The sequence below is a fragment of the Schistocerca gregaria genome, chromosome 8, assembly GCF_023897955.1.
Source record: "Schistocerca gregaria isolate iqSchGreg1 chromosome 8, iqSchGreg1.2, whole genome shotgun sequence".
In the NCBI taxonomy this organism is placed as follows: domain Eukaryota; kingdom Metazoa; phylum Arthropoda; class Insecta; order Orthoptera; family Acrididae; genus Schistocerca; species Schistocerca gregaria.
Genome location: NC_064927.1, coordinates 328,515,162 through 328,541,286, shown reverse-complemented (window position 1 = coordinate 328,541,286; position 26,125 = coordinate 328,515,162). Strand labels below are relative to the sequence as shown.

At 39.0% G+C, this 26,125-nt stretch overlaps 1 protein-coding gene across 1 annotated transcript in view; it reads right to left on the bottom strand.

Moving 5' to 3' along the window:
• LOC126284256 (uncharacterized) overlaps positions 1-26,125 on the bottom strand; it is a 92,042-nt gene that overhangs the window by 26,818 nt on the left and 39,099 nt on the right. The window contains exon 3 of the mRNA XM_049983057.1: positions 8,635-8,764. Coding sequence (XP_049839014.1) covers positions 8,635-8,764 — 130 coding nt within the window. The remainder of the gene's footprint in view (positions 1-8,634; positions 8,765-26,125) is intronic.

The window sequence follows — 26,125 nt, the reverse complement described above, 5'->3', positions numbered from 1 at the left end:
GTTGTGAATAGGAAGATAAGGCGGAGAGAGTGTTACAGTGAACAGTGCAGCGATAGGGTTACTCTTATCAGAATCAACAGCAAACCAACACCAAAAACGATAGTTCAGATATACATGCCGATGTTGCAAGCTGAAGATGAAGAGAGAGAGAAAGTGTATGAGAATATTGAAAGGATAATACAATACACAAAGGGAGATGAAAATTTAATAGTCATGGGGGACTGGAATGCAGTTGTAGGGGAACAAGTAGAAGCAACGGTTACAGGAGAATATGGGCTTGAGACAAGGAATGGGAGAGGAGAAAGACTAATTGAGTTCTGTAACAAGTTTCAGTTAGTAATAGCGAATACTCTGTTCAGGAATCAGAAGGGGGGGGGGGGGGGGGGAGGGGTGCTTGGAAAAGGACGTGTGACATGAGAAGATTTCAGTTAGATTACATCATGGCCAGACAGAGATTCTGAAATCAAATTCTGAATTGTAAGGTGTACCCAGGAGCAGATGCCATGGTTTTCCCTGACAAATTTTGAGATCTCAAGGGTAAGTAAAGACATAAGTCGAGAAAAAATGTAAGGACTTCTTTATTTCTAAGCGTGGTGAGCAAAAATTGTGTTCTAATATCAACATCTTGTGTGATGAACTGCTTTCAGATGGAGAAAATAAGCCAAATGGTGTACATGTTTCATTAAGACCACTGATTTTATTCTATTGCAATAAAGCGAAACACATTTAATGGCGAACATATACATTTTGTTGGAGCTGCAAGACAGTTTTAAAATACCTTCACTGGTTTCAGAAATAACTCCAGAAAAAAGTAGGTCTCTAGAAAGAAATGCAAGCAGATCGGTGAGCTAGGTCTGACACTCAGGGCCTGCACATTGGTGGGAAACTATGGGCTTCATATCGGCAGACAGATCCGTTAGACACGACCTCAGAAATGGCCTGTGGTTTTAACCCATCATGGAAGTCCACTCATGTGGCCAGCTATTCACGTGTCACAGACACCATGTTGATGAAATGAGACCATGGTGATCACCCATGCAACAGATAACTTGCGCAAATACTATGAGAAACAATACTAATGAGGATAGGTAGCAACTCACCATAAAGACGATTGCTGAGCCACAGACAGGCACATAGAAAAGACAATCACGCTCTCACAACTAAATTATTGGCCATAGCCTTTGTCAGAAAGAGAAAATGCACATACATTTACACAATCACTTAGACAATACACATTTTTCACATAAAATTTCATTGATATCAGTGATGGTTGAAGAGGACAATGTTCCGAAATTAGGCTATTTGTTGTGGAATGACTTCCCAGAAAATGATGATGATGATGATGATGATGAGAAATGGTGACATCAGAGATGAGTGGTTTAGATAGTAAGCTACACAGGAAATGAAGATAAAAAAGTAATGTAAACAATTTCTTTTTGTACATTTTAAACGAGTTTTTTTGCAAATGATAGCATACAGTGAGACATATGTTGTATGATAAATACTCAACTCTCTTGTTCACAGAGCTATGCAAGTACCTCATCTGCAGCACAAAGTTCGGAAGCTCAAGATGCATTCAGATATCCACAGGACTGCAGGAAAACCCAAGCAGCTTGTGTATACAAGTGTACAGCAGTGAAAGGGTTAGTAAGTCATGACTGAAAAATACTAAAGGGAATTACAGAAGAATAGAAAAACTGGTAGATGGTGTCCTCAGGGGAGACAGTATGGGCTCAGAAAATGCTGATATGAGGCATTACTGATCCTATGACTTCCCTTAGAAGAAGGGTTATGGAAATGCAAATCTATGTTTCTCAAGATTTGGATTTACAGAAAGCTTTTCGCAGTGTTCACTGAAACACTCTCTGTAAAGTTCTGAAGGTATCAAGGATAAAATACAGGGGATGAAAGGCAGCAGTTAGAAGACTCAACGGACATGAAAGGGAAGTGATAGTTGAGGAGGGATTAAGACAGGGGCATAACCTTTCCCCAGTGTTATTCAATCTGCACAATGAGCAAGCAGTAAAGGAAACCCAGAAAAAGTTCAGAAAGGAGAGAAGAAATAAAAACTTCGAGGTTCGCTGATGGCATTGTAATTGTGTCAGAGACAGCAAAGAAGCTGGAAGATTAATTGAATGGAATTGCCAAAGTGTTGAAACGAGAGTGTGATAGTAACACCAGCAGAAGTAAAGCAAGGGAAATGGAATTCAGTCGAAATAAATAAGGCGATATGGAAAGAATTATATTATGAGATGAAACAGCAAAATTAATAGATTAGTTCTGCTACATAGGTATTAAAATCACTGACTGAAGTAGAGAGGATCAAAATGCAGGCTGGCAACAGAAATAATCGTTTCTGAAAACGGGAAACTTGTTGACAGTGTCAGGAAGTGTTTTCTGAAGAGTAGTAGCTTTGTACAGATATGGAACACAGATGATAAGCAGATAAGAAGTGAACGAAAGTTTTTGAAATGTGGTTCTGCAGAAGAATTCTCAAGATTGGATGGGTAGACTGAATAACTAATTAAGAGGTACTGATTAGAATTTTGGAAATTTACAGCAAAACCTGACTAAAAGAAGGAAACGTCCTAAGGGAACACGGAGTTGTCAGTTTTGTATTGAAGAGATGTTGTGGTGGTGGTAGGTGGGGTGAAGGACTGTTGGGAGGGTTGTAGTGGTTATGCAGAGATGGAAAGTCTTGCACAGAATAGACTAGCATGGACAGCTGCATCAAACCTATCCTGGGACAGCAGACCATAGCAATAACAGGTCCTCACTGCACCAGAACAATGGACACCATGGCATTCCCAACTAGCAGATAAATCATCATTTATTTGAAATATAAGGTCCCTGTGTAAGATTATTTCCTTCACCATTATTAGGTTTTTGTGAGGCGTAATTGCTACTAGGATTTCCCCAAGTTTGTTGCAGCTTACTGAAGCCAACATGAATTATTTCTACATTTATCAAACAATGGAAAATCCAGGATGGAATGTAACAATGTTACGGAAGGAAAGTTGCTACTCACCATAAAGCAGAGACGCTAAGTTGCAGATAGGCACAAAAAAAAGTACTTGCGAAAATAAGCTTGATTTGTACCTACTGATAGAAACATATTGGGGTTTATATCCTTCGATGTTGAAGTAATTGAATGCCTCTGTGATAATGGTTCAGCTTAATTTTCCTAACTGTGATTAGTCTGCCATTGTGTCCCCAACTCTGGGGGCCCTCTCCATGGGTGCCGGCATCCCACCTAAACAACAGCCACTTGGTATGGAAGATTCTGCCTGGCGTCATGTCCCGAACAAGAAACACACATAAATCTAGACATTCTTCAGGAAGAAAGGGTGCAAATACTCATCATTTAATCAGGAGGCTATCCTCATGTGAGTGCATGAAAACCCACATGGACTGGCTACCATACTGGTTATTGGGTGGCCCTTTCCAAACGGCTTGCATACCAAGACATTTTAAAAATAAAGTGGAGGTTAAAGCTGGCTATGGAGACCATTTGTAAATAAATGAAAGAGCGCAGAATTGTAAAAAAGTGAAATTTAATAACTTGAAGTACAGACAAGTTGCCATAGAATAGGATGCCTGATGGAGATTAAGTCAAACTGAAAGAAATAGTGGCACCCTTGCAAGCACTCCTAAGATAATTGTAATCCCTTGGGGGCGGGGGGGGGGGGGGGGGGGGGGGGGTCAAGGTGAGTGGGGGCACAATACAGGCTATACTTATACTGGGGAGGAAATCGGCTTGTCCTTTTAAAAATATCATCCTGGCATTCACCCTAAGTGATTTAGGAGAATCATAGTAAACCTAACTCTAGAAGGCTGAACGGGGATTTGAACCACCATTCTCTAAACGACACAGTGCGGCAAAAATAAATACCTTATTTGAACATTATTAGTGTGCACTATTCTAAAGAACACTTCATAGCATTTCATTAGACATGTCATTTTTCTTATAAATTATGTCCTCTTTGTGTCCATCACTGTTGGTGATGTTATTTCCAGCATAAAGACACAGTCATCATAACCTTGTGAAGAGTGGTCTTGTTATGTGGCATGAATGTTGTTTGTCAAGTCCTTAATACTTTTTGCCCTTTTAGCATACACTTTGCATTTCAGAAATACCCACAGAAAAGAGTCACAAGTCAATAAATCGAATAACAGTTGACAGCACAAAAAAAAGAGCAAGATGTGCTGGAAACATTGTGCATACATTGTAATGGACATTCTGGCTGAGAAAGTGGGTGCACCATAATGCTGGAAGCGGGATGACTGCATACGGATACTGTTATGACTGGAGACCAGATTACATGCATTTTCAGGTTGCATATTTGGTTCCTTTCCAGCATATTTTCCCTCTATGTCAACAATATTTCAAAACTTTAGACGGGCAGCCTCTAGCTCAATTTAGCTTTGATGTCTCACAGGCTGACCATGACCTAGAACTGTGTCAAATCGCTAACGGAGAGGTCACTGCCTAGTGAAATCATTACAGAAGAGAAACAGGAACAGGGGCTCAAAGTCAACGTTGCTGTGCCCACACCCCTCGGTTAATCCCCCCCCTCCTCTGTCATACCATACACGTCGGCAACAATTAAATTAAACTACACAAGCCTTTAGTCGCACCTCCGCTTAGCTTTCCATTACTTGTACACAACTGAACGTTTTTATGACATGTAGTGTGTGACGGGTTGGGCGCCATGCGGCCTGAAAAATGAAATGGCGTTTCGTGGATAGCTGATCATCATGGAACATTTATATAGGACGGAATTTTTCTATATTGTTGAGTTTGTGAGAAAAATGTTTTGTGGAAAAAAAGTTTCAAACAGACAAGCATGTCAAGACAAGTCACAGGAATTCGTAAGAAAGGACTATGATAACTTCTGACAACAGCAAGCTGCTGTAGCATGGATTTGTCCGAAGGTAACCAAAAAGTCAGTTTAACATGGATCTCAGTGAATCATTCACTGCAAGCAATATTCCTCTTCATAAACTTAAAATCAGATGGATCAACAGTGCGTAAAAATTACATACCGACAATTTACGTAAATGTTCTGGAAAAAATACACAATGAACTCGAGGACAGCATTTCTGGATTTCAGTTGATTAAACTACAGACATCTGAGGCCGTTACGTTGCAAATTTAATAGTTGGTGGTTTAAAAGAAGAGCCGCCTCCTTCATATTTAGTGGCATGCAAAGAGCTTGATCATTTTACGATAGCTGTATTTGTGAATGAGAGCATTAGAAAAATATTTCCAGAATCTTCTGCAGATGAAAGGGTGTTTGTGTTTATTTCAAGTGCTGATCCCTATACGTTAAAGCAGCAAGATCCCTATTTTATCCCAATTTGATTCATGTGATGTTCTTTGCTCATGGAGTACATCGCCTTGCTGAAGAAGTACATTCAAAGTTTGTGAATGTAAATGAACTGATTTCATCCACAGAGAAAGTGTTTCTAAAGACTTGTATTCACATCAGGACTACAAAGATAAAGTACAAAATGTATGTTTAACTCCAAAATCAGTAGTAGCTTACTGGGGTATGTGGGTTGAAGCTGTCTCGTTTTAAAATTATCATTTCGAGGCCATTAGAGTGGTACTAAACGATTTTGATAGTGCAGATACTTTGGCAGTTTGCCAGTGCAAGGGAGCTTTATCCCATATTCCTGCAAGTATTAAAAAGCTTGAAACTCAAGATTTGGCGTTGAATGCATCTGATCAGTTAATGAATAAAATTACTCTAGTGAACTATTTATTGCCAGACGTATTCCCAACAAAATTGAAAGAAAAGTTTGGAAACATTTTAAACAATAACCCAGGCTTTGAACCATTATGCCAGATTGATAGTTTTATTAAGGGGATGGGTGAACTTTTACTGTGCCAACATAGCACCCAAATTCAAATACTGCCCAGTTACCTCAGTTGATGTACAATGGTCCTTTTCTGCTTATAAAAATGTTCTGAGTGATCTAACACACAATCTTACTACCAAACATTTGGAACAGTACTGCGTCGTTTATGTTTACAATAGTAGAAAAATGTAAAATAATTTTTAAATGATGCTTTGGTTAAATAGTATTAATTAAAAGTCAATGCTGTTCAAAAAAATTCATGCTTGTATATTGCCTTTTAAATAAAATATCACGGAATTTTTGAGCATGCCGCTCTACCTGTGATACATCTCTAAGTTCGTCCTGTACATATAGATTGTTTCGCTGCAACACCTTCGCATCGCATCTGCTTGTTACCAACACAAACAGCAAAGAAGGAATAATTCTTTAAACATGGTACGCATCCCCATTTCACAAATTTCTGGAAAATAATCTTAGAAAGGCGTTCTTCCTAACCTCAATCAGAAAGTAATCATTTTCGGAAATCAGTGTTATATATGTACTGATTTTTCACATGGCCGGTCCTCTTCCTCTTAACTGATATGCACAGGTTCGACTGACATATAATACATGCAGTAATCATCATGTTTTTATTATTTGATCTTGCATATTTTGACACTTTTCATGCACATTTTAAGGTTTTTATCTGATCTCTAGTTATGACATTTCCTGCATTACAAACTGTTGCAACATAACAGTTGTTGTTGTTGTTGTTGTTGTTGTTGTCTTCCGTCCTGAGACTGGTTTGATGCAGCTCTCCATGCTACTCTATCCTGTGCAAGCTGCTTCATCTCCCAGTACCTACTGCAACCTACATCCTTCTGAATCTGCTTAGTGTACTCATCTCTCGGTCTCCCTCTACGATTTTTACCCTCCACGCTGCCCTCCAATGCTAAATTTGTGATCCCTTGATGCCTCAAAACATGTCCTACCAACCGATCCCTTCTTCTAGTCAAGTTGTGCCACAAATTTCTCTTCTCCCCAATCCTATTCAATAACTCCTCATTAGTTACGTGATCTATCCACCTTATCTTCAGTATTCTTCTGTAGCACCACATTTCGAAAGCTTCTATTCTCTTCTTGTCCAAACTAGTTATCGTCCATGTTTCACTTCCATACATGGCTACACTCCATACAAATACTTTCAGAAAAGACTTCCTGACACTTAAATCTATACTCGATGTTAACAATTTCTCTTCTTCAGAAACGCTTTCCTTGTCATTGCCAGTCTACATTTTATATCCTCTCTACTTCGACCATCATCAGTTATTTTACTTCCTAAATAGCAAAACTCCTTTACTACTTTAAGTGTCTCATTTCCTAATCTAATTCCCTCAGCATCACCCGATTTAATTTGACTACATTCCATTATCCTCGTTTTGCTTTTGTTAATGTTCATCTTATATCCTCCTTTCAAGACACTGTCCATTCCGTTCAACTGCTCTTCCAAGTCCTTTGCCGTCTCTGACAGAATTACAATGTCATCGGAGAACCTCAAAGTTTTTACTTCGTCTCCATGAATTTTAATACCTACTCCAAATTTTTCATTTGTTTCCTTTACTGCTTGCTCAATATACAGATTGAATAACATCGGGGAGAGGCTACAACCCTGTCTCACTCCTTTCCCAACCACTGCTTCCCTTTCATGCCCCTCGACTCTTATGACTGCCATCTGGTTTCTGTACAAATTATAAATAGCCTTTCGCTCCCTGTATTTTACCCCTGTATTTCTCTAAGTCTACAAATGCTAGAAACGTAGGTTTGCCTTTTCTTAATCTTTCTTCTAAGATAAGTCGTAAGGTCAGTATTGCCTCACGTGTTCCAACATTTCTACGGAATCCAAACTGATCCTCCCCGAGGTCTGCATCTACCAGTTTTTCCATTCGTCTGTAAAGAATTCGCGTTAGTATTTTGCAGCCGTGGCTTATTAAACTGATAGTTCGGTAATTTTCACATCTGTCAGCACCTGCTTTCTTTGGGATTGGAATTATTATATTCTTCTTGAAGTCTGAGGGTATTTCACCTGTCTCATATATCTTGCTCACCAGCTGGTAGAGTTTTGTCAGGACTGGTTGTCCCAAGGCCGTCAGTAGTTCTAATGGAATGTTGTCTACTCCGGGGGCCTTGTTTCGACTCAGGTCTTTCAGTGCTCTGTCAAACTCTTCAAGCAGTATCGTATCTCCCATTTCGTCTTCATCTACATCCTCTTCCATTTCCATAATATTGTCCTCAAGTACATCGCCCTTGTATAAACCTTCTATATACTCCTTCCACCTTTCTGCCTTCCCTTCTTTGCTTAGAACTGGGCTGCCATCTGAGCTCTTGATATTGATACACGTGGTTCTCTTCTCTCCAAAGGTCTCTTTAATTTTCCTGTAGGCAGTATCTATCTTACCCCTAGTGAGATAAGCTTCTACATCCTTACATTTGTCCTCTAGCCATCCCTGTTTAGCCATTTTGCACATAACAGTAAAAATGCAAAAAAGACTGAAATTTAAACTAGAAAAATGTGATGTGTTACATTGAAATCTACTATGTTGCTGTACACTTAAGATTGCAAAGTAAGATCCACAGACATTATATACAGCCAAATCACAACAGCACTGAACAACGGATTCAGCTGTATTAAGAACAAACAGAAAGATGACAATAATAAGAGTGAAATTACTTAAAGCGTAATTACACTCAGGTAACATGTAGTTAATTCTATAATATGTGATAACCAAATACCTTTGTAGTTTTTTATTTAATTTATTCAATGCTCTCTTCTCACTGTCAATCATCCTGGTAGTTTCTTTTAGTTGGATTTCCAATTTTTCAAGTACTGCTTTAAACATGAGTTCTCCAGACCTGAAAAAATCTGAGAAATGGGAAATATGCATTACATACCAGTGAGGTTCATACCATGAGTAACACACAAAGAACAGTGGCAAAATTCACATGCAGAAGAGAAGGAATCGTAGGGGCATTGCATTTAGATCAAGAATTTAAAATCCCTCAAAACAGAACACGATATGAAATTTACCTCATATCCAATTATGTTTGGAGTATCTTCTGTAGGTTAATAATCCGAAACCTCACACAGTTATTTCTGGAAAGAAAGTTTCTGGACTAGCAACTGATAAAATATGTGGGGTAATTTGTAATGGTGAGTACGCAGACTAATTTGCGGGCACTGTTACCACAAATTGTACCATTCTCTTACGTAAGTGAATCCACAATGCGACACATGCTTCAGCAACACAAGTAAATGGCACAACATTAATGAAGAGAGGAGAACAAAGACGTTCAAAGTCCAAACGTATCTACTTTTAAATTGTTCTTAGTATCAATTTTGTATATCCATATTGAGATCTTGCCAGAGACCTCCTTCTCCCTTTAAGTGTTGAGCACAAGGGATAGGACACATGTGTGTCACTACTGCTGAACATAATATTGTATGAAAGAGGAATGGGGAGGGGGCAAGGGGCAAGAGGTAGGTCTTAGCAAAAATAGTGTGGTCTGCCATTGGCGATATGTGGTGATTGTGACAGGGTGTCTAAGTTGAATTCTTCTCAGAGGGAAGAACAGTCAGACCAAAGACCCATTTCAGTTGTAGTACATGCAGATGTAGAATCTTCTAGTGATGGCAAGTTGCCCCCCCTCTTCCTGGTACTGCAGCTTCCAAGTTAGCTTGAGGTGCTGGACAGAGACTGTTGTTGGTTTACCGTTAAATAGGGAAGAGAATGTTTGTTCCCCCATCTGAGCACCTTGTGGGGGCCTGAATATGATTGTTGAAACTCTGCTCAAATGATGCCATCAAGGAACACTAAACTGATACAGTCACTTAATGCTTTTTCCAAAACATAAAAAAACTCTTTCATGGAAAATTCATGTTGCCACATAAAACTTTCACAAAGCTTAGACATACATGAAAGACAACTGGTTCATCAACCAAAGATCGTACTGTACTGCAGTTTATGTTTCCCAGCCCCCAAGATGCATAAGAATATAGTATTCACAGTAGAGCACGAGTGCCATGACTTTTTAAATAATCTTGATTTGATGATCAGGAACAATAATAACATACTTGAAATAGGAGTAGCAAACCTTCACTTACAAATGCAGTAAATTTTAAGATGACATCCACACCCATAGACATAGAACAACTAATGCCTAAGAATAAAGACAAAGAAATGGAAACATTTAGACCAAGTGGTAGAAAACGGGTTTGGTGATCATGTGATAGATATGTTTGAGGCAGCAGTGGGGCACAAATCAATAAAACAAGGCAAGTCTACAGAAATATAGTGATGCCATATTAGGATGTTATCTCATACATTTAACAACAAAGCAGTTAATATTGTATTCAGAACTGACAACCAACTACAGCTGAGGTTGAAGCATGAGACTGGCACAAGTGGGAACAAGATAGGGAAAGCACTTTACAAAATAAATTGTCAGGACTATGAGTTGAAGTATGTGGGTCAAACAGGAAGAACTTAAACTAAGGTTTAAAGAGCATAATGTCTGATTAATCAGCAGTGGTGAAGCACCCTAAGAATTGAACAGCATTCATTAAGAAGCACCACAGACAGCCTCAACGGAATACACTTCGAAGAAAAAATGTGATTACTGTCTAATTTTGAGAAAATACAGTGCTTGCACTTTATGAGAGGAGTGACTCAGCTTGTTAAATAAAGTGACTGAAGTGTGCAAGGTCCATTTCTGAGCCCATTTTAGTGACCACCTCATTGAGAAGCAGGCACCAACCTAATCTGCTTAGTCGACGTAAGTCTTTAAGGCACAATATACGTTTTTAAGACTGATACGGCTTCACAAATAAACATGCAAAGATTTTACTGAAAACAGTAGCATCAGTGGCAGCTGGGATACATACATTCCAGTACGATATGGTATTTAACTACTTGGAAACTGCCCCTCTGTTATGTTTTATACTCCCAAAGAATAACAATTTTTTCCCTGATTTTTTGTTCTATAAGGGACAGTCAATAAATAATTCAACACTTTTTTCTTGGCCAATGCTGATTGAAAAATGTGGAATTTCTTGTGGAACATTGTGGAATACTTCAGCTCCTATAGTTTCATGAAGTTCCAATAGATGGCGGCACTATACGTAGTCTTCATAATGGATTCTGTGGTGGAGGTACGTTCCTAGCAGAGAGCTGTCATTGAGATCCTTTTGGCGTAAAACCAGAGCATCATAGATATTAACAGGTTCTTCCAGAATGTTTACAGAGACCCGGCGGTGGAAAATAAAACATGGTGAGGCATCTGACATCAATGCGACGTTGTTGTTGTTGTCTTCAGTCCTGAGACTGGTTTGATGCAGCTCTCCATGCTACTCTATCCTGTGCAAGCTGCTTCATCTCCCAGTACCTACTGCAACCTACATCCTTCTGAATCTGCTTAGTGTACTCATCTCTCTGTCTCCCTCTACGATTTTTACCCTCCACGCTGCCCTCCAATGCTAAATTTGTGATCCCTTGATGCCTCAAAACATGTCCTACCAACCGATCCCTTCTTCTAGTCAAGTTGTGCCACAAACTTCTCTTCTCCCCAATCCTATTCAATACCTCCTCATTAGTTACGTGATCTATCCACCTTATCTTCAGTATTCTTCTGTAGCACCACATTTCGAAAGCTTCTATTCTCTTCTTGTCCAAACTAGTTATCGTCCATGTTTCACTTCCATACATGGCTACACTCCAAACAAATACTTTCAGAAACGACTTCCTGATACATAAATCTATATTCGATGTTAACAAATTTCTCTTCTTCAGAAACGCTTTCCTTGCCATTGCCAGTCTACATTTTATATCCTCTCTACTTCGACCATCATCAGTTATTTTACTTCCTAAATAGCAAAACTCCTTTACTACTTTAAGTGTCTCATTTCCTAATCTAATTCCCTCAGCATCACCCGATTTAATTTGACTACATTCCATTATCCTCGTTTTGCTTTTGTTAATGTTCATCTTATATCCTCCTTTCAAGACACTGTCCATTCCGTTCAACTGCTCTTCCAAGTCCTTTGCCGTCTCTGACAGAATTACAATGTCATCGGCGAACCTCAAAGTTTTTACTTCGTCTCCATGAATTTTAATACCTACTCCAAATTTTTCATTTGTTTCCTTTACTGCTTGCTCAATATACAGATTGAATAACATCGGGGAGAGGCTACAACCCTGTCTCACTCCTTTCCCAACCACTGCTTCCCTTTCATGCCCCTCGACTCTTATGACTGCCATCTGGTTTCTGTACAGATTATAAATAGCCTTTCGCTCCCTGTATTTTACCCCTGCCATCTTTAGAATTTGAAAAAGAGTATTCCAGTCAACATTGTCAAAAGCTTTCTCTAAGTCTACAAATGCTAGAAACGTAGGTTTGCCTTTTCTTAATCTTTCTTCTAAGATAAGTTGTAAGGTCAGTATTGCCTCACGTGTTCCAACATTTCTACGGAATCCAAACTGATCCTCCCCGAGGTCTGCATCTACCAGTTTTTCCATTCGTCTGTAAAGAATTCGCGTTAGTATTTTGCAGCCGTGGCTTATTAAACTGATAGTTCGGTAATTTTCACATCTGTCAGCACCTGCTTTCTTTGGGATTGGAATTATTATATTCTTCTTGAAGTCTGAGGGTATTTCGCCTGTCTCATACATCTTGCTCACCAGCTGGTAGAGTTTTGTCAGGACTGGTTGTCCCAAGGCCGTCAGTAGTTCTAATGGAATGTTGTCTACTCCGGGGGCCTTGTTTCGACTCAGGTCTTTCAGTGCTCTGTCAAACTCTTCAAGCAGTATCGTATCGCCCATTTCGTCTTCATCTACATCCTCTTCCATTTCCATAATATTGTCCTCAAGTACATCGCCCTTGTATAAACCTTCTATATACTCCTTCCACCTTTCTGCCTTCCCTTCTTTGCTTAGAACTGGGCTGCCATCTGAGCTCTTGATATTCATACACGTGGTTCTCTTCTCTCCAAAGGTCTCTTTAATTTTCCTGTAGGCAGTATCTATCTTTCCCCTAGTGAGATAAGCTTCTACATCCTTACATTTGTCCTCTAGCCATCCCTGTTTAGCCATTTTGCACTTCCTGTCGATCTCATTTTTGAGACGTTTGTATTCCTTTTTGCCTGCTTCATTTACTGCATTTTTATACTTTCTCCTTTCATCAATTAAATTCAATATTTCTTCTGTTACCCAATGCGACAAGATCATACAAACCTGTCAAATTTCCTAGGAGCTGGCCAGCAGCAAACAGCAGAAACTCTTGGAAGGACACACTCATTCAAGATGGTCCATGGATCACAAACACCTTTGTTGGTGGTGCTGATACACTTGTGCACCAGTTGGGATATTCAAAGGTGTGTGACCACTGAGTTACCGCGTAATGGAAGACTGTAAGGAGCTTCCACCTTTTTGGCTCGACGAAGGATGCACTCCACAGGGAGCAATACATTGATAGTAGGGAACTTATTGCTGCAGCTAGACATTGGCACCGTCATCAACTATTAGAGTGGTACCAAGCAGGTATACACGCCCTCCCAGTAAGGCGGCATACGGCCGTTTTACTGAATGGAAAGTATGTTGAAAAATAGAAATTTATAGCCAAAAGAATGGCGAATGACATGGTGTGCTGAAATCTTAAATAAAACCAACCTGCTTTCAGAAAAAAGAATTGTTGCATTATTTATTGAATACTCCTCATATTTGCAATACAGGTGTATATGTGACAAGAAAAGAATAGGAATATGTCAAGATGTTATTGAAGTAAAGGTCCATTTAAATTTTTTATCTGGTTGATTATAATGGACTTACTGATTTCCATAATGCAATTAAATTTTATTATGAACTTAACTAAAAGTTATGGCTAACTAAAAAAAATCATGCTTTAGTACATAAAGGAAAAACATTTCAAAGTAGACATTTCACTCTTTCTGAGAAAATACTTTACATTACCTGGAGCTTACTAACTTATGAAATAACTGACCTGAAAGTTTGGACCCTCAATTTCTGTTGCATTTTTTGCCTCAGTGCTTCCTAGATTCTGAACTAACACTGTACTTTTGTTACTATATTTTTTTCCAAATCTGCTAATACCCATTATTAATTGATTAAGCCTTTAGTTAAGATGTTGCATAATTTATCATAACATAAAATTATTTTTAAGTTGGATGTCATCCTTGTAGTTAAGTTATTCCCAACACAGAAGCAAAACAGTGTTCCATATACTTATATAATTTACTTACCTTCAACATTTTTAATAAATCAGAAAACAGTTAAGTAACATAGTCCACTCAAAACAGCAAATTCTAAACTAGCCAAATATCAAAACATTATATATTTTCCAAGATCACATTACGGTCTTACACAAGTCTGTAACTAGTCCATCTCTCACTAAAATTGTCAGTCCCGGGTGCAGTATTGTAACATCTATGTATTTAAGAATTTTGGATGAGCTAGTAATGATGCAACAAAATCTTAAACATAGCTGCAAATCAGCAACTGTATAAATCTGAAGAGGCTGGAAAAAAATTCAGCCAACTAGTTGCAAAACAAAGGTTTATTAGCCCTTGATCTAGGTTTCCATACTTCTAAAAATATCTTCGTCAGGAGTGGGCCTTGTTACATTACATAGTGGTAAATTACATTAGCTGAAGCCGAGCACCTCTTGTCATACATAAAATTGATATAAAAACCAGAAACATCACATGCTATGTCTTAAGACAGCAGCCACATTACATTCAGCACACATCAGAATAAATGCACAATTGTATTCGCCCACTGGTAATGACTCTTGTCAAACTAATATTATAACAGGAGTCAAACGATACTTGCATAACTTAATTATACACCATGCCAGAGACATGTTGTCTCTGGCATGGTGTATACTTAAGTTATGCAAATACTTCATCCTTTTGACTCTTTTTATGATTTTATGTTGGCAAGAGCCTTGACCAGTGGGCAAACAGAGTTGTCCATTTGTTCTGATGTACACTGAATGTAATCTGGCTACTGTCTTAAAACATGGCATGTGATGTCATTTGGTCTATGCACGCAGTGCAAACATCCCAATGATTTATTCATAGCATTTCAAATGATTTTCCTCTTGTGTACTCCTGTTTGGATGATATTCTTGTTGCTTCAGCACCAGAACAAAATATAACATATCTGCAACAGATGGATAATCATCATCTTGCAATTAATGTGAGAAACCGTGTTTTTGGCGATATATATCACTTCAAGGAATTTCACCATTGATAGAAAAAGTGAAAATCGTAAAGGACTTCCCACGTACCAAAGCAGCAGCAGAACTATGTCCTTTTATGTATGACAAGAGCCACTCAGCTTCATCTAAGTGGTGTAACAAGGCCCACTCCTTCTGAAGAAGATATTTTTAGAAATATTGAAATCTAGGTCATGGACTCCTAAACCTTTGTTTTGCAATTGTTTGGCTTTTTTCCCCTTCCCAACCTCTAATGACACAGCATTTCATGTAAAAAGTCTGCATTTAGCATTCACACGTGCAACCAATGTCGATTGATATGGGGAAAGTTTGCCGTAGCTAGGCCACTAGAGACGGTGTTAATGAGTGCAAACTTAATTCCACTGTACAATCTTAATTAACTGTGGTGTTTTTTGCTCAGTCTAAAAAATATCTGTTGCTGTGGTGAAATTATTCCGCCACACAATGTAGTGACTAATACTGCAATTGTTATGTCAATTGTCCTTTCGCCATACTAAACATTTGCTCATTTTTTCGGCAAATGTAGGTCTACTGCTATAAAACTGGATAGAAAGAACTGTAACCAAGTGCAGAATGTAATGTTTAATTACCTACCATCAGAATAGAATTATGAAACCTACACTGGCCATCAACTGCAATTATCTCAAAAGCAATACTGAAAGTGACTACAGTAATATGAGACATTATGTACTATGTGGGCCACATTATTACTATCCTTCTGTCACCTGCTGTTTTCAGCCTGTTACAGTGATCGAGAGAAGAGACGCCAGCTACAAGAGGAAGATGCAGGTGAAGGTAATTAGTTAAAAGTACTATCTTTGGTATGTGAAGGGGATTACCTTTAGTGTATAAGTGAATTTTGTTAAGTGTTATGTGCCAACACAAGATGTTCAAGGAAGCATATTGCATTTTTGACAAGCAATGTGTGATGCTGGATTTTTACTTTTGATGATTCCTAATGATAAAGTAACCTTAGAATTTTAGACTACGTAATAAATAACACGTGACTGTCAATATACGGAGTATAGTGGAGTGACGATTTGTTTCCTTGTTTTACAGCCTTGTTAATGGGATAATGTAGTCCCAAAACGTGCTGTTGTACATACGTCACATTTTCAAAAAATGGGTGTATTCACAAGTACTGGCCTTTATTTCTGTGACCCCTATGTTGTTGACACTTCCTGTTTGTCGCTCTTTCACACTATGCTCAATGACATGACAGCTTTTCATTAAGTCCTTAAAGAAATAGTTTAAGAGCGATTGACTGACTGGAGGAATTGGGAGTAATCATCTGAGTGAATCTCAATTTGTTGACTGCTGCACAGGATCAATGTAGCATAATGCTTTTCATTCAGCCATCAGAAATACTTCTTTATGGCAGTGATGTCATCTGCATAATAATTAAACAGACCTTTGAATCAGCGAGTATTGTGACGGACAAGAGAGCATGTTTTGAGAGCTGCGAGGCCATGCTGGGCCAGCTAAGCTCTGACAATAGGTGGCAGCACCTTCGTGGTGTGATGATTTGTAAGCCTCAACGTGTTAGAAATCCTGAGTGCACGTGAGCTAGATGGAGGCTCTGAACACACGGTGGGAAAAACTAGGCAATTTGAATGGAGCTGCGAGGGTAGCTACCGTGGCTGAATTGAGTGAATGAAGTAAATATTAAAAAATGTAAACTCTGAGCAAAAACTTAATGAAACTGGTTGCATGAGTAAAGAAGTGCCCTCAAGTTATTTAATGTTTTAGACACAAAAGATTTTTAAAAATTAATAAGCCCGTAACACCTTGAGCAATTTATTCCTAGTGTCAATGGACAGATTCAGTGAGTGCTGCCAAATTTTTATGGTTTTGTGAATACTTAGTATTTTAAGTAACAATTCAGTATATATATTCCGCATATGAAAAATGATTTTTTCATAAATAAATCATGAAATAGTGAAAGTAGTGGTATCAATAGTAAATATATGTAATTAGGAAAGTACGACTGTAATTAATTTGCTTGTCTTATATGCATTAATGATGTAATAAAAAATAGCATCTGTGTCTACAAATACACTATTTGTGACCAAACCATTAAAGTCAAAGAAAATTATGAGCAGCATTGGAAAGCTGATGAAGTTTGTGTCTAGATCCATGCATAATATGTATATAAAAAATTGAACTTATATATGCGTTTGGAAGTCTGAAACGTGCGATTTTTGGCTCACATCAGTGCGAGTCTGTAGGTTTTGAAATTTTTGATAATTGACAGTGACAGAAGTCCGAATTTTTCACTTTGGTCAGTTCCTGGGTTTCTGCTTTGCATCTATGCAATGTCTTCATGCAAAATTCTGGCTGGCGATGATGTCCACCACTCTGGGACACACAGCAGCAGCAATGTTCTGTCCTCCAGGAAGGTATTGAATATCTGTGGTGAACAGACTGAGAAATTCCAGATGGCACAGTTGAGAGGGCATTACCTTTTCTGGGTGCTGTTTAAAGGCAAATGTTAATGACTTGAGGTCTGAGAATATTTAAATTTTCTGCCTTCCAAAACATAATGATAACGTTTGAATGCCGAATATGTTGCCAACAAATCATGGTCATAGGTACTACAGTTATGTTTTGTGTCAATGAGAGACCTGCAGAAAAACTGACATGGTTCAGGTGTTCTTTCTTATGACTAGTGTAAAGTAGCACCTGTAGAATAATCCAAAGCATCAACCATCAAAATTATGGGAAGATCTGTTGAGGGATGTGTAAGCCGCATTGCATTAGCTTGTTCTTTAAACTTCTTGAATTATTATCTGCTTCATCATTCCGTGTACCAGGGTGATTATCCTTCCTCTGTCTTTTTGCTCAAGTTAAATTAATGTGATTGGATTTCTGCTATATACAGGTATGTAACAGCATATGTCTGTAGAAATTCACCATTCCTAAAAAATGACATAATACTGCTGCTGTTTTAGTACGTGGTAAGTCCTTGACTATTTTCACTTTTTCTATCAATGGCAAAATTCCTTGAAGTGACACACCGTAACGAAAATTAAATATATTATATCCCCAAACACACATTTTCCCACATTAATTACAAGATGATGATTATCCACCTGTTGCAGATATGTTATATGTTGTTGTTCTGATGCTGAAGCAACAAGAATATCATCCAAACAGGAGTACACAAAAGGAAAATCATTCGAAATGCTATGAATAATTCATTGGAATGTTTGCACTGCGTGCATCAAACAAATGACATCTTCAAACATTTGAAAAATCCAAACACTGTGAAACAGCTGTTTTAGGCATATCTTGTGTCAGAACAGGAATGAATGGTAATCTCATATAAAGTCAATATTAGAGAATATCTTTCTGTTGAAGAGTTGAAAGCTGAAATCTTAGAACTGTGGATCTGGCTGGAGGTCTGGCACTGTGACAGCATTTAAAGCTCTATAATCTTCACAGGGAAGCCAAGCTCAATTTTTCTTTGGAACGAAATGCAGAGAATTAGACCAATGCCTTTAAACAGGACAACGTATGCCAAAGTTGATCATTTCTTGAAATTAAAGTTTTGTTTCTGCGAATTTTTCTGGTGACGAGCATCTGGCACATGCATGCACTAAAGTCTCGCTGTGACTGTGTGCAGCACATTGATTTCAGGAAAATCATAATTAGGTTTCTCTGTAAGAATGTTATATCTTTTTAGCAACTGTCTATATTTATGCTGTGGGTAAATAACAAAAACTAAATTGTCAATAGATACATCTACAGAGTCTGTACTAGTGACTGAAGTTTCTCGATCGAGTAACTTTGACTTGACGTCAAACAACAGACCATGATGTCTCAAGAAATTGGCATCAATAAGTGGGTGGCAAACACCTATAAGAACAAATGGCCTTGGACTGCTTCATCGAAGGCCTCTCACGCTGTTTAGTGCCCGAAAACAAACAAACAAACAAACAAACAAACAAACAAACAAACAAACAAACAAACAAACACCGAACACCGAAGGCCTCAAAGCCTATTTCTAAGATCAGTGGTTGTTCATGATACACTTATATTCACACCGAAGGCCTCAAAGCCTATTTCTAAGATCAGTGGTTGTTCATGATACACTTGTATTATGGAACCATTTGCAGTGTAGAGTTGCTGTTTCTTAAAGTTTCTGTGGCCCAATATTGTTGCTGACAGCACAGAAAGATCTACTTCAGAATAGACCAAAAATTAAAGATGTGTGTCATAATTCATTATGAATAGGAAGCCAGCTGATTCAGCTTCCTCATCCTGTACTGTGTCAAGTGAATTGTGTAATAGTTTTCAGTTTGACCATTAGTGGCATATTCAGAAATAAATGAGCAATGTGATGTTCTTTTCTTCTCATCCTGTTTTAATTTATTATGATACCAGCACACAGAATTTTCTGTGCATGTCACGGTGATTTTATCTGTGGTGAGGCATGTCTGTACACAGGGAAGCTGATAGTGGCTTCGGCAGGTGATCTGAAATTAGCTCAGCAACATAGTTATCCAGCAATTCCAAAACATAATGATACTTTGTCATCTCATTGCTAATATGTACAGTAATAAATTGGGATTCCACTTGCAAAAGACCGTATGTTTACATTGCTACACATGATATATCATTATCAATGTTATTTGATGCTGCATTTGCCATAAAAAATAAGATAACAAAATTAAATTGCTGCAGTAAAATTCTTGTGTACCCACTATCATGTCGGGCTCTCCAGTGTGGGTTCTAGATTGATTGATTGATTGATTGATTGATCGATTGAGAGACTATGGGAGCAAATGGCGAGGCCATCAGTCCCGCCATTCCGAAGTGGATTACATAAGAAAGAGGGCCTGCTAAAAGTGGACGGATTCAGTCAGAGGAGTCAAATTGTAAAAGAATGAACATTAAACATACACAGTAAAAACATAAAAGAAGAGATCAAATCTAAAAACTGGGGGGGAGGGGAGGGGGAAGGGGGCGGTCATGGGGTCACAGACCTTGAAGGCTGCAAAAGGAGACCCAACCACAACCAACCCGCCCTTGCTCCAAGGCTAAAGGAGAACCTTATATTTGGAAATAAAAACAACTTTCATAGAGGAAACCGAGGACCGGGTCAACCATCTGTGGATCATCTGCTAATATTAGATTTAAGGAAGCAGGAAGACTATACTTAGCACGAAGGGGCGAAAGAAGGGGACATGCCACCAATATGTGAGATATCGCCAGTCTGGTGCCACAGCTACATTGTAGGGGGTGGGTCGTTACATAGGAGGAAACAATGGGTGTACCGGGTATGGCCAATGCATTAACGGCATAAAACAGTGCCCCAAACTGCAGTAGACTTTGATTGTGTGGAGTTTATTATTATGAGCCATAGCACTCCAGATGGCATTCCACTGTTGGGCAAAAAGAGATTTGATGAAGATCTGCATATCTGCAGCTGGACTTGTGAAAGGAAATGGGGTAAGTATCTGCTTCTCTAGCCAAACAATCAGCCAATTCATTCCCAGGGATTCCCACATGATTTGGGACCCACAGAAAGATGACTGAACACGCAGCACACTCAAGGGCAGAGAGGTGGTCATGGATGGCAGAACCAAAGGGCGACAAGAGTAGCATCAATCGATAGCCTGCAGGCTACTCATGGAGTCGGAACAAATTAAAACACTATGGATGGAGGCCTGAGAAACAAAAAGGAGGGCCCTGTGAATGGCTAGAAGCTCTGCTGTAAATGCACTACATGATCCTGGCAACAAATTGTGCTCAAAGGCGGTAGGAGACGTGAAAGCATATCCCACATCTACATCTAAATGATTACTCTGCTATTCACAATAAAGTGCCTGGCAGAGGGTTCAATGAACAACCTTCAAGCTGTCTCTCTACCGTTCCACTCTCGAATGGCACACGGGAAAAATAAGCACTTAAATTTTTCCGTGTGAGCCCTGGTTTCTCTTATTTTATCGTGATGATTATTTCTCCCTATGTAGGTGAGGGCAACAGAATGTTTTCGCAATCAATAGTCTTAGAACCATCAGTGTAAAAGATGGTGGCACCCTGGAACACAAACTAATTAAGAAAACTGTTGCCTTCGACAGTTTTTAGAGACCTTCATAATTGGTCAGTGAAAGCAGTAACACACCAGCATCTGAAGAAATTGCAACAACACATTCCAGAAGTGAAAGGGTATGTACAGGCTGAAGAACTATGTTTAGTGCTTCACTGTGGTTTTGCTGAGAACTGTTCTGTAATTCTCCCATAAGAAATACAAGGGTATCATTTGAGTAATGACCAGGTTTCAGTTTTTACAGGAGTGACATTTTCAAAACAAAACCATTAGTGTTGCAGTTATAAGTGATGACACAGAACGTTACTCAGCACATGCTTTGCTAACAAAGCAGAAAATTCTTCAACAGCAAACAGGGACAGAGAAGATCATCATTATTTCTAATAGCACTTCTAGTCATTTTAAAAATTGTTGCCAGCTGTTTGAATTGAGTAAGTCACTTGTGCCAACTGACTGGGTATACAGTGCTACTGGTCTCAGGAAGGGACCTTGTGATGGTGTGGAAGACCTGCTGAAACATCATGCTACAAAACATAATCTTTCCAGACCAAATACAGATGTCATTCAGAATGCTGAGGATTTTATGAGAGTTGTGAAATCTTACACATCCATAGCCTTCATTCTTTTGTCCAAAGAGGAACTCAAAGAATTCCGTGAGCAGAAAAAAGAAGAATTCATATTGCACGCACTTTAAAGAGCAAGAAAGAAAAGATTTCGTTCGTTTGGCAAACACCTCATAAACAGCATGATAATATTAAGATTCACAACCTGAGATAAGGGATATTTGTGGCATGTGAGTATGACTGACTGGTGGATTTCAGAGATTATAGACACCAGTTATGAGTTAAAACTATAGTGAACTTTATGCTACTACATGGACCAGCTGCTGGATATAGGTTTCTAGCTGCAGGACAGCAACAACGCCATCAGTGCTCACATCCTAGGTTCACAATGTTTTGAAGATTATAAGTGCTCCAGTTCCTGCTGGTTCAACAGGACAGCATCACTCTATATCAAAGGAATATACTGAAGTAGTGTAACATGTTTTTAGTTCACTGACTGTCTAATTTCAGTACAAAACTGAGGGCACAGAAATTGTATAAGTGGAAACCTTTAAGTCTTTGGACCTTTTACAAACATTTTGGAACCATTTAAAATGCTTGAAAAAGAGTCTTCTAGTCATCCTTCAAAACTAAAATTATGTTAAATAATACTAGGTTTTGATTTTTATGAGCCTGGTATGTGATAATGTGGTAATAAAACAGGTTTTATGTATGACAAAAATTTCAGTCATTTATAAAACCTGGTCAACCCAAAAGTGGAAGCTCTCCTTTTCAGGGAATGTAGAACTATATGGTACTAATCAACAGAAAAAATCTAAATTATATGGATTGGCATTTAAAAGAAATCCATAAATTATAAAAAGTTCACAACACTATATTAAAAACTTTGACAGGCAAGTCCAAACGAAGGATTTCTTTATAATCATAAAGCAATTATCTTTCAAATAAAAACAAAGCAACAAAATATCAGGAACTGTTACACAGATACAGCATTTTAAATTTTTTTCCAAAATTTGGATCTTCAAAATGGTATGTGTAAAGTCTTCTTCACAGTGCTGTTTCTCGGAGCAGAATATTTTTTTTTTTTTTTTTTGGAGAAAACAAAAAAAAGGTGTGTTCCTTACTTAGTCCTTCATTTTAACATACGCTAAATTCAATAACATCCACGACTATGAAGGTACGATTTTTTCCTAGCATGCCTGAATTGGTATGGACTATGGCATCTACATCTTCTTTGTTGCCAGCTCATGAGTTAGCAGCTCTCTTTGTGGGGGAAGTTGCCTTTCGCGGAAGAACTCTGCAACTGTCCTACATGCACATCAAAAAAACCTTATTCCATTTCTTGCCTAGTAGTGTAGTGCAGTGTATGGTGGCTTACACTGATTCTACTCATGTGATTTTAGTTAACAGTGCAGTATACAAAGATTCCAAGATTTACCAAGTGGGAAAGCGCCGGTAGATAGGCACAATAAATAAAACACACACACAGAATTTCTAGCTTTCGCAACCGACGGTTGCTTCTTCAGGAAAGAGGGAAGGAGAGGGAAAGACGAAAGGATGTGGGTTTTAAGGGAGAGGGTAAGGAGTCATTCCAATCCCGAGAGCAGAAAGACTTACCTTAGGGGGAAAAAAGGACAGGTGTACGCGCGCGCACACACACACACACACACACACACACACACACACACAGATATCCATCCGCACATACACAGACACAAGCAGACATTTGTAAAGGCCTTTACAATGGGTGTGTGTGGGTGTGTGTGGGTGTGTGTGCGCGCGCGAGAGTACACCTGTCCCTTTTTCCCCCTAAGTTAAGTCTTTCCACTCCCGGGATTGGAATGACTCCTTACCCTCTCCCTTAAAACCCACATCCTTCGTCTTTCCCTCTCCTTCCCTCTTTCCTGAAGAAGCAACCGTCGGTTGCGAAAGCTAGAAATTCTGTGTGTGTGTGTGTGTGTGTGTGTGTGTGTGTGTGTGTGTGTGTGTGTGTGTGTGTGTTTTATTTATTGTGCCTATCTACCGGCACTTTCCCGCTTGGTAAGTCTTGGAATCTTTGCTAGTTACTTGGAAGTGATAGACAAGCCTATTAGATCACAAGAAAATGTGCATGATATGAAGAAAAGGTATTTCCAAAGTAATCAGAGTTCAGTCATCTGTAACTTAAGTGCAGCTTGTACTAGAGGATTAACAGAGAAAGAATTATTGGCTAAAATCTTTAGTTCCAATCCAAGGGCTGCAATTTATACAACATGCAATTCTGCCACAATACGGTGCATCAGAAAAGAAGGCAAAAATAAATCTTATGGCTTATTGGAATCACCACGAAAGATCACTAAGAATGTTGGGTGAAAACCAATTGTTATGGGCAGGTTTACAAAATCAAAATTTCGACACCACCGGAGAGCTTTTACAGGGGGGGGAGGGGAACAAAAAAAACTTCACTAACATTGCACTAACTACTTACTGCAGTAAAACCAAAAAACCCAGTTTCAAGCCACTGCATGAAATAGGATTTATCTGGAATAGATCTGTAGCAAAAGGAGTCTGGTTGAGATTATTGATGTACGGTAATTGATTGGATATGCAAATTTTAAAAGAGCAAGGCAGGACGTTCTTTTACACTTAGGATACTTGTAGAAAATGTTGGCAGTTCCTGGCGTTATGTATGTACAATCTGTCTTGCTTATTTTCCTATCTTCCACTTCTAGGCTCTCAGGTTTTCAAATCTCTGCCAGTGTAGTCTCTCCTTCTCATCCCACCCAGTAAGAACTTTTATGAACTCCCCATTTTGTAAATCTCACTATCCTTTTTTCTTCACCCCTCACCCTTCCCCATCAACTTTGCTGTCTGGAGGAGACAGTGGCCCCGAGAGCTTGCACATTTTTTTTTAACCTTTATGTGTGGTTACTAGTGCTGTCAGTCACTTGGTGAGTAGACTTTATCTATCCAATTACATTATGCTTCCAAAAAATGATTATTTTCATTGATATAACATGTCCTATGCTATACATATAATAAGACGTTCCAGAAAATGGTTGTTAAGTGTCACTTGATGTGACTTTAGCCAATCGAGAAATGCTGATGGCAGCATGCAAATGTGAAGAGTATGACCATACTTTCCCCAGATGAAGATTTACTGGGAAAGAGCGCCTGACATATGGGAGGCAGAGGCAGTAGGCGTACAGGATAGGAATGTGGCACTGGTGAAGTGGTCACATGCAGAGGGATTTGTGTGCAATGCACAATGGCATGAAGGGGTGGATTCCAAGTAGGAGATAGAACAGAGGAAGAGGGAGACTGCGAGAGGTTGGTCTGAGTACAGAGTGGAAAGTTAGGATTGTATGATAGGGGTCGAGATGAGTGTGTGCCTTTAACAGAAGTGGAGTAGGATGTGATGTGTGGGTAAACTGGACAAGTCTATCACTGGATCATCCATAGAATGTGTGTCACTGTATGGCCACTTTGGGCAGAGTGGGGAGGACTGTGGATACTAACAGTCCACTTTTCAAAGAGTGATGATAAACAGTCAGAGCCCAGATAAGTTATTTCACTTTGAGATGATATGAGATGATAAGGTAGGAAAAAGGGGGAATGTTGATGTCTAGGTAGTTGTGCTAATAGTAACACACAGTTATTCAGGTGGTAATGGGATGGGGATGGTTGAGAGACAGTGAAAGAAATGGTCTGTGTCTTTGAAATGTCCGAGTCCATCCTTACGCCCCATATTTCCTCCTCCTTGCCACATGGGTCACACGTCTGTGGAAGACTCAGGTCCAAGTCATGTCCGATACAACCATCCAAAACATCCTACACTAGTCTCATCACAGGCACAGCCTTTCTTAGTAGTTGCAGGCCACCACAAAGCAGTCTTATCATGCAACAGTTGCTGTTACTACTGCACAGCATTGTATGTGAACATGATCACCACCAACTGCCCACTCAAGTAAATGATCAGTACCGAACTTTGACCCCAAGCAGAGTGACCATCCAGTGCCGGAACATGCTGCTGGGTATAATCTTCTGAATTTTAATGGCTGTTTAACAACTAACGTCACCTACTGCCCCCCCCCCCCATACACTATTATACTTTAATTAAATATTAAAGAAACTGAAATTATATCATTTGATCTCGTAATCATCCTGGTCTCTTTCTGCTAGTTCCTACCGATCACTACTCTGGTACTCTGGCCTCAAGAAACCTAACTTCACTCATCCTGGACACATCCCCTACTCTCAGTAGTCTCCCTCTTGCTAGGTTTTATTTCATTCTCCCAATTCACTCTGCCACGTCCTTGTGCGATGCATACAACTCCCATAGCTACTGCAATCTTCCCTCTAGACCCCACATCCTTCC